This window comes from Ischnura elegans, chromosome 4 (genome assembly GCF_921293095.1).
Source record: "Ischnura elegans chromosome 4, ioIscEleg1.1, whole genome shotgun sequence".
Taxonomy (NCBI): domain Eukaryota; kingdom Metazoa; phylum Arthropoda; class Insecta; order Odonata; family Coenagrionidae; genus Ischnura; species Ischnura elegans.
The window spans coordinates 73,571,815-73,585,826 of NC_060249.1; the positions used below are offsets into that span (position 1 = coordinate 73,571,815).

The 14,012-nt window shown below is 35.4% G+C and overlaps 1 protein-coding gene across 2 annotated transcripts in view; it reads right to left on the bottom strand.

Annotated features, from left to right (window-relative positions):
• Nucleotides 1–10,669, bottom strand: part of LOC124157666 (multidrug resistance-associated protein 1-like) — a 62,239-nt gene extending 51,570 nt beyond the window's left edge. Inside the window, exons 1-13 of one of the 2 annotated variants that reach the window (XM_046532597.1) lie at nt 10,579–10,669; nt 10,344–10,474; nt 9,803–9,979; nt 9,465–9,590; nt 9,190–9,327; nt 6,503–6,628; nt 5,918–6,111; nt 5,304–5,516; nt 3,556–3,730; nt 2,523–2,691; nt 1,051–1,202; nt 833–970; nt 465–611 (exon numbers count right to left, since the gene is read on the bottom strand). In XM_046532597.1, coding sequence (XP_046388553.1) covers nt 465–611; nt 833–970; nt 1,051–1,202; nt 2,523–2,691; nt 3,556–3,730; nt 5,304–5,516; nt 5,918–6,111; nt 6,503–6,628; nt 9,190–9,327; nt 9,465–9,590; nt 9,803–9,979; nt 10,344–10,373 — 1,785 coding nt within the window. In that variant the 5' untranslated portion in view covers nt 10,374–10,474; nt 10,579–10,669. Of the gene's footprint in view, nt 1–464; nt 612–832; nt 971–1,050; nt 1,203–2,522; nt 2,692–3,555; nt 3,731–5,303; nt 5,517–5,917; nt 6,112–6,502; nt 6,629–9,189; nt 9,328–9,464; nt 9,591–9,802; nt 9,980–10,343 lie in introns of both variants that reach the window. The other variant, XM_046532596.1, reaches the window with a different exon arrangement.
• Between the last annotated feature and the right edge of the window lie 3,343 nt (nt 10,670–14,012).

The following is a 14,012-nucleotide window of genomic DNA, read 5'->3' on the forward strand; positions in this document are numbered from 1 at the left end:
TAGCTGACATGTTTGGCATGAAGTGGAAGACACAATAATACTAAAGGTGGGCAGTGGGCAGGATACGTTAGGTCATTCACCATGCGTACATCATTGCTTTGACATGCTTCTATCTCGCCGATGAGAATAGGAGAACAAATTATATTTTTTTGATCTCAGTTAAAATAACTCATTTTATTATTAGAAACCTAATTGAATCTTAATATATGTTGTACTCAGATCCTGTAATCTATTGTTAGCTTTTTGACAGTTGCTAAGACATTTACAAATGTAAATGGCAAATAAAATTTTCATAATTCTATTGCACAACACATTCCAAAGACCCCCCCAACAACACACACCTTGAATGTGATCTACACCCATTCCAACTACCCTTCATGGGCCAGAATTGTCACCATGAAGTGGCACATATTTACTTCATAGCAGGTAATATAATGTTAACTAACTTACTAGAAATTTCTTACCTGTACTAAGCTTGAGATCATAAATGGTAACATGTACAGAGGGAAGCGCAAAATGTTGAACAAAGATAACGACACAAAGGCTGTCTGGGAGTCTAAAACATTATTTTCATCAATAAGCACAAAGGTTCCAAAGGAGGCCAATGATACCTGAAAGGTAATTATAGAATGTAATCAAATGGGAGCAATAGAGTAGAATCAAACTTTTGGAATATTCATCATTTCAATTATGTATTGCAGAAACAGAACTGAAAGCATCTCTGAAGTTTTTAAGAATTTAAAGAGAATATCAATTTGAATAAAAATAGCTTTCCTAAGAAAATACATCATTTCTGTACCGAAACATGAGCATTAAAATAAAATTAGCTCACCAGGAAAGGCGCACATGACCAAACAAACGAGGTTCCCGAACTCAGATAGGCAGACAGTCTTAAAACCCTCAATTCTTTATTCCTTATGTTCAGTACTTGATGCTCAAAAGAAGGTTCCCATGCATACAGTTTTAAGACCTGAAAAATATGATAAAAATTATGAAAATTTGAAGTGAAATATACGTGAGAGAATTTTCCATGTGAAAAATGACACATACCTTTATCCCATTAAGAACTTCATTCATCAGTTTCACTCTTTGATCTTTATATTTCATTTGGCTGATTTGAAGATTTTTAATCTGGTTAGCAACATATAGGTTAAGGGGAATCAGTAATATCATAACACCCAAACCAGAAAGAACAGCAGGTCCTAGAAGTCAGATTAAATATTCAAATATGAAATTATTTCCAGAATGTAAAGAGGTCTTGTATTGTATCCAATCCAAAATCAGGGATAAGGGTATTGAATGAAATAGAATCATCGTTAATATTTAATTTATCAAGCACTAGTACTTCAAACACATTATCACCTTGAAAAATGCACTTTTCGTATCCATTTGTTGAAATTTGTGCATTATTCCTTGATTATACATGCATGTAAAGTATAAAATCTCAAAATTACCTCTCCTTTAAGGATTTATAAACATTAGTGATTTAATGTTAAAGCAGTCCTGTCTTTAGTATATCAATAGCTCTTTGAGAAAATGCATTGATGAGTCAGTCTAAGTCTCTAATTAAATGTTTTTGTACCAAAGAAAACAGGAGGAACCTCCCAAAGCTGAACCGCAAGGTATTCTAAATCACTGTAAATGCAATAATTATGTAATTGTTTCTTCTATGAAACTTTCCTCTTATATATAAGAATTTAGTCACAAAGCTTATCTATGTATTTAAAGAGCTACCCATAGCATAGCCAAAACCTTCTGCATCTGTAAAACATGCAAGCTCGCTCTACTTCCATCACCCCATAAATTTTATTCAATTTTAGACATGGTGACTACAAAAGTGAAACCACAGCAGATGTTAGATAGCAGGACAGATTGGATGTAATTCCATTACCAACCTATTTTATACATGCTTAGAGAATCTAAGGATATTGCATAAGGTTTCTTGCAATTTCTAGATCCTTCAACCGTATGTATCTACACCATAACTATTGTGTGTCACTAAATACGGGGATTCAGAGCCAGAGTGGCCAGAGTTAGATGGCTATCAGAAGTTTTTTTAGACTGCCAAAATGAAAATATTTCATTCGTGCAAGCTGGCTCAACGTTACAAGGGCACAGGAGGTTTCACAGAATTCATTTTCCTAAGAGAGCAGAAATTCCCCAAGTATGACCAATACTATACTTTTTCAATGTAACCTTGTAAGCAGGGGCGGATCCAGGATTTTTTTCTGGGAGGGGCACAAGCAAGGCCGTATCCAGGATTTTGTTCTGGGTGGGGCACAAGGATACCTCGTAATACAAAACGAACGCAATGATAATGGGACCGTATTAATAATCATGCATATTTTTGAGGGTCTGGGGGGGGCACGTGCCCCCGTGCCCCCCCTGGATCCGCCTATGCTTGTAAGACATTCTTCATTTGAGTTTATAGCAGCTCATTTATAAACAAAATATCCAAGAACAACTGCACATTTAAGTGCTTAAACACAAACTCAATCTACAGGCAAATTAGTTAGGTTTACCTAATATTTGCCACAGGAAGTACAATGCTAGGCCAATTTGAAGGGGTGCCGACCAAAACATATTCATATGTATCGTCACATCCAAAAAGCGTTGAGCATCAACAGACATCAAATTAACAATCTCTCCAATAGTGGATTCTCGTCGAGCTGCATTTGACATACGCATAGCCTAGAAAAAAAAATGTATATATAATTCAGAAACACATAGATGGGATGTAACTGTTATATGATTTAGCACTTACAGAGGTAAGGCATTACATTACCAAATTACATTTACATACATTGATATATGTTTTAGGAAGAGTTCTTTGGTTTCTCATTAGGGACATATAATAAAGGGCACTGAAGTTGGATCAGCTATGGTATTTTCATTATGTTTCAAATACTGTAATTAGTACAGAAGACTTATCCATTAGAAAATTAGTGACCTCCATCAATTCTATCCAGTGGGAAACTCGAGAACTCTTCCTGCAGTGAGTATACTACGATCACATAAAATATCTCACTGATTAATTAATTTAATACAAATTTAGAATAAAAACTGATAACAAATTAATGGATTATACAGCTCAATGAAAATATTCCATTTGAGACTAATATGTACATCCCGATAAAGTGAACAGTACCTTATCACAAATATATACACCACAAATTTGACTCTTTACATGGCCTGCATGGATAGAAACAACAGAAGACTTGTTTGTGCATGCAAACTATGCACATTTAAAAATTGAAACTCCAATCTTAGGACTACTAAATTCCATATATGTACATAAAATTTGTACTTCCTATTCTCAAAGAATTAATTACTTTGATACACTCATGAGCACAGGTAGAACAACTGTCAGGGGGACACATTCAGAGGGTACATGTTGCCAGTCGCAATGATATCTTTGTTTAGACATCAAAACAAAAGTAATTTTGTTAAATAAGCCTTTCTTCAGTTCACCTTCATACCTCCATCAATGTGCAATACATATTTTACAACTCAAAGCTCATTCAATTATAAATTCACAGTGGCAGCTACACTCACCTTCCTGTAGATTGCAGATACAAGGGCACTCCGGATTTTCATTCCAACAAGATACATCTGATGATAGTACTGTGATAAAATAATAGTTTGCAGAATACTTGCTAGGAACATACACACAGCATAAAGATATCCTTTCCACATATTGTCGCCACTTTGAACATGGGCAATCACAGCACTAAAAAAAAATAGAAGCAATTAAATTCACAATATAGCAAAAGAGAAACAGAAAAATGGATAGCTTGGTGATTCTATATTCTCTCGAAATGATCATTATAATTAAATAATGGAAAAGGTACCATGCATTTAATAACATCCACCCACTAATTTCTTGCCACAGTTTTATCCTATGAGTTACTTTACTAGAAAACATGCCAATTAAATTTTATTATTCTTCTTTTGGGATCACAAGAATCTTTGGAAAAGTCAATGTAAGCTGAATACAGAATTTATCTTTGTACATCATTAAGGACCTATAAAAAGCTCCACAGCCTGTAGGATCCATTCCTTTTCCTATGTGTATCCTTGGATTCACATACTACAGTAAAACCTCCATGTAGTGAACCTCTTTACATTATAAACCTCCATACTTCATACCACTCCTACGGTCCCGTCAGATTTACATGTAAATTTATAGGGAAACTGAGCTTTGTAGTGAACCTCTTTATATCGTAATACCTCCACTTATCATACCACTGAGATACCCCCGAGACGGCTTTCTTACCTCTGCAAATCATACCGAGACAATTATATGCCATTAATGCAGCCGCGATTACGTACATGGAATGAAATTTTCAGCAATAAATGTTTAACCCTTATTTTTTTTCTTATACACCTTTAATGTGCTGTAATTTTCACGTTAATCATTAGTTGTGGCCATTTTGTTCCATATAAGAGCATACCTAACAGCAAATTAATAGAAAAAAAGGATCTATCCTAATCATTTTAAATGTCTGTTGAATTAAGAGAGATCACATCGTTTTCTCTCGAATCATGGCAAAAATCACGCGATAGTGCTTGCTTTTTGTAATTATTAAATAATAAATATATGTATGTTCACTGATGCATGCATGTGTGTTTAAACACATAAATTTAATGGTTTAAAAGACAGTAGTGCCCTTCATTTCTGAAAGATATGAAAAAATGGAGCCTATCACTGAAACCTCTCTATAGTGAACCTCCATACATGAAATTGCCCAAATTTGGGTCCCCTCCATTACGATACAAAGAGGTTTTACTGTATAAAAATATTTGGGTATTTATCCTCATGTGCAGCATATTTTCTAATAAAGAGAATATTCCAATAATTGGTTTCAAAGCCCCCAAAAAGGATTATTTGGAAGTCCATGAAATCGGCATGAATATGAAAAATCCAGTAGTTACAACTGCAATTGGTACAGGATTACAAATATCATGATATTCAAGCATAAAAATTTTCACTAAACATAATCAAACCAACTCCTTTGATTGAATTATTACAATATGCGAGCCAAATTACAATCACTCACAGAATTCAGCACAGGGTGTTCACAGCAAAGATTTACGCTTAAGTCCAAATTATACATTGGCAATATTATGGGGCTACCAGGCCTATGCTACATAAACCAGATAATCTCTTCCAGCATTTCATGTTCAAGTACAAAATAAAATAAAAATATTAAGCCCTATCTTTGATACATGTAACTCCATTAATGTCTTCTAGCAAATCAGTTCACAAGGGTACATATTTTCTTATTCTGATTTGAGCTTACCTAAGGAGCTGAGGATTGACAAAAGTCAAAACATCCTGAAGAAATTTCAGGGAAGCACCAAAGAGGAAAGAATTACCAAATGCTTTACAAATGGCAGGTACAATTGAAACTTTGGTTTTTTTCACAGGATCTCCTCCGATATGACTCTTTTTACTTCCACTTTCTTTCATCGCCGAATTGGAGTCATTCATTCTCGGCAAGGAATAATAGGAGCTAGAAAAAAAATGACCAAATAAACTTTAGGCAAAAGTTTGACTTCACACGATGAGATCAAGTAAATTATAAAAGTAACAGAAGCAGGCGAAATGTAGTGTAATGACATCCTGTAAGTATTAAAAGAAAATAGAGATGGCATTTTTCCACAGGTTTTCACAAGTACGACGCGTTTCAACCGTTAGATCACTATCAAGTACAATGACTTGACATTGTACTTGATAATGACCTAACATTTGAAATGCGTCGTACTTAAAATAAACCTGTGGAAAATTGCCATCTCTATTTTCTTTTAATACTTACAAGTAAATAATGAAATTGCATTGAAATGATGACACCATTTAAGTACCTTAGTCTATTTCATCACTTTTATTAGTAGCAAAAATTAAATAAATACTTACTCGGGGCTCCCTTTAAGGCCTTGACTCCAATACTGGTTGAATATGGGGTAAACTTCAGCTGCTGAATGCTCATGTTCCACACTCCACAGATCACTAAATTCTAATGGCTTCTTAAAGCCTGTCCATGAAAGTCTATCAAACCACGAAAACAACATTCTGGATAAAAATGATGCTCCTATTTCAGGACAAGGGTTCTAGTAGGAAAAAAAAAGAAAGGTAATGAGAAGCTATGATTAACATTTTTTTTTATCAGAGCAAGAATAAAGTTAAAGACTTTGATTGTTGGAAATCTTTACCAGTTTAGATATAAAAGACTATGAATGTGCATGCTTATGTTTTCAGTTATTAGCATTAAAATATATGGCTAATTAAATAGTGCAAATACCTATGAAAAGCAATCTCAATATATTACTGGTCATTATATGTCAATATGAATACATTAGCATCATAATATTGATGCTAGGAGAATAATTCATCACCTAAGAATATTCAAAATCTTACAACTGCTCAAATGAAATTGGTAGTCTCATTACACTAAAACACAAATTCATTCCATCAAGTCATCTAAAAACTTACAAGACTCACCTTTGGAGGAGGGTAAAAAAGTTTTTTGGGTGGGGAATCAGCAAAGGAATTCAGCAACAAAAGACAGCCAATGAGTGGAAAATAAATAACAAATAAAATGAATGACATTCTCCGCCCTGCAGAGTCCTGTAAATTGAACAGAAAATCATTCTTGAGAAAAGAGCAAAGACATCACAAGTAAATACAATTTTTATCTGAGGAAAGCTCAAAAAATTGAGCCACCCTGTCCAGACCGTGTAAATATGAGAAATTCAAACCAATCAACAGTCCACATTTGTATTTTTAGTCTCCTAAGTTTTTGGTTAAAAATGGCTAACATAAAAGATGCATGGGTTAAATGTACTGTAATTTGAGTTACAAACCAGTGTAGGCACATTTATGACTTAAGAAAAAAGTTTCCAACTAGTTATGGGGAACCAGCCATGCAGGTTGGAAAGTTATTTCAGTTTTATGATTGGATACAGCTAGGAATGTTGCCATCCTTCACTTCTGTACATTTGCACAATTCGTATTGTTTGACATCCAAAAAGGTAGGAGAATGGTGGACCACTGGGTAAAACATTGTTCAATAAATCAAAATTTTGGTAAGATGCCATGAAAACTGTGAAAAAAACAAATCATTGCGAGTAAACTACACTCAAAAGTTACACATCCATAAAATGTTTTCAATTCGTTAAACTTCCTGAATGGGTATATCTGTAAACATTATAAATTAGGAAAAGAAACTGAATAAAAAAAGTACTATAGTTCCATTAATACCAGTTGCTGCATGGTTGCTATACTCCTCATCAAGTGTATCAAAATTTAAATGAAAAATATGTGATAAATAAGCTACCCCGAAAAATTTTTCATCCACTACGAGATACAGCTATTCCTTGCCTAACAAAATACATATCCTCTTAAAACGTCAAGTGAGAGGTGCATTTCAGGTGGTCAATTTGTGCTCCATTGGCTGACTTTTCTGGGGGCAATTTTACATCCATCAGCTTCAATACAGTTAATAAGGCACGGTGACCAAAGCTAATGCATTAATTATCTTTTGTAGAGTTTATTTCATGAGGTCAATAGATATCAAAGGATGTCATGCGGTAAATGGTATTCTTTCTTTATCCCTTTTCCCATGCTAATTAAGATGACATGAGAGTTTTGAATTGTTCCTTAGTTGATGTAAAGCACGAAGTTTGCTCGAATGAAGTAAGTTGCATAATTAAGCAATGGATACCTGTGCTTGAACCAGGAAAAAGGTTAAGTTTTCAAAACTATAAAACAATTGAGTACAGATAATAGTTGTACATTGCTCTTGTAACAACAAGGATATTGCATGATTCACAGCCTTGGCAGAAGCAGGGTGGAGCCCTCATCTGCTAATCCTGAGGTCACAGCTTGACATTCTGTCTAGGAGTTTTCACCACCCAGGCCTTGGGAACTATTTACAATTCTAACAAGTTGAAAGTAAGAGAGGACAATAAAGTCCATGTATGAAAACAGCAAGTTCTCAAATATTCTATCCAACCCTAATGACGAAGGTGCCTTCAACCCACCAAATGCTGCCAAAAGTGGCAAAGCATGATATTCAAGTCTAGTTATAGTATGCAATGAGGGTGGTCTTAGTCTAGGTAAATGTAATTTAAAATTTGGCAGGACAATAGATGTCTAAGAAAGTCTTCCAGTCCCAAGTATGCTATAGCAAAAAAATGTTAAAGAAAAAATTAGAGTTTAGGAGTTATAGGTTGAGGCTGATATCCACAGTCATAAGTTTGTAATGAAAAATGCATAAAGGGAAGATCACACAAAACATCCTTTGAATGAATCCATAGGGTCATCATTCTTTACGTATTGATCAAGGCAAGAAATTGAGGTAAGCCAAACTCTGATGACAGTTAAGACAGGGAAGCTTCATGATGGCAAAGAATATGAAGCAACACTCAACCTCATACAACTGAATTGCTTGAGAACCTTTAGAGTCATGCTGAAGCAAACCTTGAAATGTTATTTTATTCAATGATAAGCATGCTTTGACTCTGTTGAAGTCATTTCGGGTTTCCCACTGGATGAGGTTCTCCATCTCTGCCACGACACGACCATCGAAATGTCGGCAGAGATGGAGAACGTCATCCGGTGGGAAACCCAAAATAACTTCAACATCATCATACGCCAGGAAAACCTCAGATCTTTCTTCATCCTTTGACTCCCATTTCACTTAATTTTAATTCCATGACATGGTAATAGCAAAAAAGAGATATCGAGTAGAAATTAATAGCAGTAAGTTCCAGGAAGTAATATTTTATCGAGGCAACTTTTAACCCGAGGAGTAGGCACAGCAAGTTGGCAGAGAATGACAAAAAGAGTTCAAATTGTGAATGTATGGTAATTTCAATACCCCTGCCCTCCTTAAATCCACCCTGCCTTCATAAGGTTAAATTGGCATTGCGAATTGGTATCAAGGGTACCACTCCCAGATAAACATTCAGAAATACACGATACTAATTACCAATGCTTTGAGGTGGATAAATTGATGAGGATAAATGGAAAACCTTAAAATTCATCCCCATGCATGATATAATGCCTATTCCTCATCATCCATCATAATATTACTCATTCTGACAATAAATACTTACATCTAACTTAACAAACTGGAGCTCAAAATTGACTCAAATTAATACATAATGAATAGAAGAAATACTTACATCATGAGAGGAATTCACTATACGAGATCTAAATTGAAATGATTCACACACCAAAAGCAGTAAACAGAAAATAAACTGCAACCCAGAAGTCCTAATTCCTCTTCTAAGGTTGAGATTCAGAAGTACCATGGAATATCCCTGTTACGGTAAAAATAAATTCTTAAGATAAAAAATTCTGTGCCCATGTGAATTCTTTTCTTTAAAGCCTAATGCAGCTTTTCAATATGGTGATACATAAAAATGGAAAAAAATATAACATAAACACAGATACTCACAAAAGTGAACAACCGAATAGCAGGAGCAAAATAATCAGCTGGAAAGACCTGTTCACCTGACATATCCAAGTCAAAGGTATGGGCCAAATCAACTAAGGCTACCACCATTATTATCAATTTAAGTACCTGGAAGATAAATACTCTTTATATATTATATTCATATATTAAGACAAAGCGACAAAAGACCGACATACCAAAATTAAATTCGAACTCATTTGCTAAAAATACCGAAGGCATGGAAATTTATAAAAGCTAACAGTGTAGTTTCTACTGGAAAATTAATTTGATATGAACAACTTTTAAAGTCTATAAAAACAATGAATTAAAAATTTACTCACATATTTTGATACATTCAGCCATGTCCAAGGAATATTCTTATTCTTGCTCCTATAAGCGTAATAAAATTCCACAGGGGAAAATAGCCATAAAAGAGCACACGGTGCCCAAACAAGTACGGTTTTTTGAAAACAGAACGTAACATCGGGATTTTCTGTATGCCATGTGACGTTCAAATCCTGTAAATTATAGAGAGAGGAAAACCTTATCACAACACTTATGACATATTATAACACTAAGCAGACATTCTGATGCGTTATAATAATAACAAAATAATTATAAAAAGACATTAGACAGGTGGTATTACTTTCACCAAATATTCGTTGTTTTCACATTAGGGTGTCAAAAATACAGAGACAAGATAAATGCAGTTAAAAAATAACTTAGATCCCAAGAACACAGACAAAGACCATTTAAAGGAACTAAATATACTTATGGAGCCAATGAGAGATCTTCACACATGATATTAGTGATGATAGGCGAGAAAATTTCTGCATGCAGAAAACTTGATGAGAATAGAACTTAATTTCACCTAGGACTTACCCAAAATGGAGACCCACAAAATGAATCCATAATTTAGCTTCTTTTAACTTCACGAAAGAATCAGCATACGTCTTCTGAAGGCTAAACAAATGGGCAGTATTGCTACACGACTTATGCAATACGGTCATCGCCTAAATCATAAATGTTTCCAGCAGATAAAGCAATGACGCAAACCAAACAGAAATACAATAACACCAATACATCTTCTAACAACCGTATAAAAACCTAATCATACCTACTAAACGATTGCTACTTAGTAATTCAAGTAACAATATGAAATACTAAAAAATACGAGTTAATAGAGGCGGTCAAACATATTGCGGTGCTTCCCGTAAGTCTTTTGTTAAGTCATCGTATTTAACGAATCGAAAATCCTCTCGACCCTCAATCCCGCCATTAATTGTATTATTTGAACACATATTCCAGCATATTTCAATAGTTTTTGCTAACATTCGATAAGTAACTTCCACATACTCCAGGTATTTGCCCTTATACAATAAAAATAAAAATTCTATATATTCAAATATTCCTAATGAGAACTATCTTCTACTGTAAAACTTAGTCCACTATTTCATTGAATGAAATAAAAGGAAATTTTTGCTATTTTTCATTTTTAGATCTTTGTTACACGTTGCTTACCATGCACCCCTTAAAAATGTGCTGTAAAATATATCACCATTAACAAGTCCATTTTCATCTCTTGCTACCCTGACAAAAGGAAATTTCAAGGAAATTGTTCTTCACTCGAAAGGCCAAGAGGAAGATCTCTCACCTCTCTGGGCTCTATTAAAGGCAGTGGCGCCGACTCCATGGGGCCTGAGGGGGCCCGAGCTCAAAAATTCGTTAATGGTGTGAGGAAAAAATGTGTCATGCTTGTCGATTTTCCCGGAGTGTCCAGATATCGATATTCGAGTTATCAGGGTTCTAATGTTGATCATATGACTCTTCTAAAATGCTTAAAAAACTTAAAACTCACTACTTATAAAATTTCCCGGGGCAAGATCCACGGTTTGGGCCCCCCCAATATTTTTTGTAAGTAGGCGTCCCTGATTAAAGGTGAGCTCTAATGTCCATATCGAGTCCACGTGATTGCGAGGGGCACTCACATATTAGATGGATACTACCATTCAAAGTTGACTTCTGTTCATAAGAATTAGCCTTCTCCCAAGTCTAGGGCAAGGTTCTCCAATAAGGAGTTTGGCCAGGCATAGTCCCAGTGTTTCTTGTGAGAAGTGTTGGACGTAGATCCCCATTATTTGATCACAGCCATCCTTGATGAGGGTGCAACTAGCACAAATGGTTTTGGGCCATATGGATACAGTTCAATGCTGGCCTTAGCCAGTTCATCTGCCTTTTCCTTCCGGTAATACAGTAGATTCCAGTTAATGGGTCCATTGGTTACTTGAGGCAGCCACATAATTGGGGCAGGTATTGAAGAACAGAACCCAATAGAGGAATATCCCTGAGTTTTCTCCGCTTAATTGGGACAGCATGCCGCTTTATTGGGCCATGAGTCGGCGACATAGACTCTATATTTGCGACAACATTAAAATTTTTTGGTTTCAGAGTACTGTTTTTTATATTTTCCTCCTTTGATTTACTCTTATTTTGCACCAATTCCTATTCCTTTGTACCAGTTCCTATTCATGCCCTATTCTAAAAGCCCTTGTTGTAATACTATCCTTCAGAGGATAAGGATTCCATTTCTGACCATGAGACCTCATTCAACATAGTGTTGTGTTTAAAAGGAGAGGACTTCTGTGGCAGTATCTGGACTATGGATGATAGAATGAGCTCGGTATTGTAAGAAAGAGATGGCGACACCTATAATGAGGGTAAACGAGCTGGTAAGGACCAATTTCTAGGAATTATAGGCTGATGTCAAGCAGAGGAGACTGGTTGAGATGAACAATTTTGCTTTCTAAGAGCTTTATTTTGTTTGCGACGCATTGAACAAAATTCAAGTGCCTCATGTGGTCTATCCCCTTACCCCCTTTCCACTGTACAACTGAGCTATCACCATTGGAAGATTATAACTTTTCTTCGTTCCTTTCTCTTTTTCCCATCCCCATCTCATTAGTTGATGCATGCACAGAAGTCATATTTCTCTTCACTCGTAACTAGCCATTTGTGAATTAACAGTCTAAAACCAGTGTCAGTGGTCTCATATTTGGTGGGAAAAATTGCTATACTGGACAAAAGTAAAGCTTATCTCCATTGCAGTCATCACCGTTTGTCTGAGATAACTGGGTGCCGAAATTGATGATAGCTCAGTTATTGAAGCAACAGGATAAACTTGGAGAAGAATGGAGCCACAATAGAAAGCCTTTCAAAATAAGCACCACCCCTGAAACTTAAAGTTGTGGTAAGGATCCAGATGTTGACGACGCTTCAATCGACACGTCAAAATCAATGGTTTTCCACTGTGAGCGAATGAGGGGTTTGCGTCAGCGGTCCAATATTAAGCAAGAAGTTAGAGGAACTAGCTTTGAAACTTGGTCATGACCATTTTAAGGCAACAGATGGTTGGCTGGCTGTCTTGATGGAAGACCAAAAATAAAATTAAATTCAAGAGAAACATATAAAAAAGTGCTGATGATGCGAGTGCAGAGGAGTTGAAATTGAACTAACTCTCTGGATTACACAAGAATTTATGTGCTGATAACATTTACAACGCCGATGAAACAGAACTGTACTATCGAGCAACACCAAATGGCTCTCTTTGTTACAGTTACGTAGCACTAACTGACTCCAAAAAAGCGATGGATTGCATCACTATTTTGTATTGTTCAAATGTTTCGGGAACTGATAAAAAAACTCTTCTGGTTAATTGGGAAAATTGCTAAGCCTCGGCACTTCAAAGGGTTAAGAACAAACAGTTTACCAGTGGAGAACCACGCCAATAGCAATGCATGGATGACTGTGAGCCTCTTTACCCAATGGTTGACCAGTTGGGATAACGAATTAGCTAGAAAATGGATAAAGATTCTTCTTGTACTTGATACTTGTACGGCACATGCTAATTGCTTAAGTGAGTTAAAAAATAATCAATTGCAATTTCTGCCTCCAAGCACAGCATCCTTGGTGCAACCAATGAATATGGGGATTAGTAAAATTAGACATTGCAATATTTCCACTGAGTATTATTATGACACTATGCGTTTCGTCATTACAAACAACATTAACAAGTTTATCAACAGTATCAACGACGAAACGTGTAGTGTCATTATAAAACTCAGAGAAAATATTGCAATGTCTAATTTTCTAATATTATGAACTTCTACCATATCATGCCCAACATTATACAGGATATGGGGATAATTAATAATTTGAAAACAGTTAACCGTGGGAAATTAGTAAAATATATTCTGGAACCTATAGAATATTTCTGACATCGTCATCCACCACCAACGAAATAAGCTCAAAGGTGAACATTTTGCAAGCAATCATGTTTTTGGGTGAATGCTAGCCAGATGTCACCAGTCCAACAATTCCAAATTGCTTTTTTCATTTCGGTTTCAAACATTCTTACTCAGTTTTCAACATTACAGCAGAATCTGATAGCAAAATCAACACTAAACTGTACCAAATAACAAGCTATGAAGAGTAAAAAAATATCGACTGCAATTTGGACCAATGAAAACAGTGGAGTTGATATTGATGAAACCA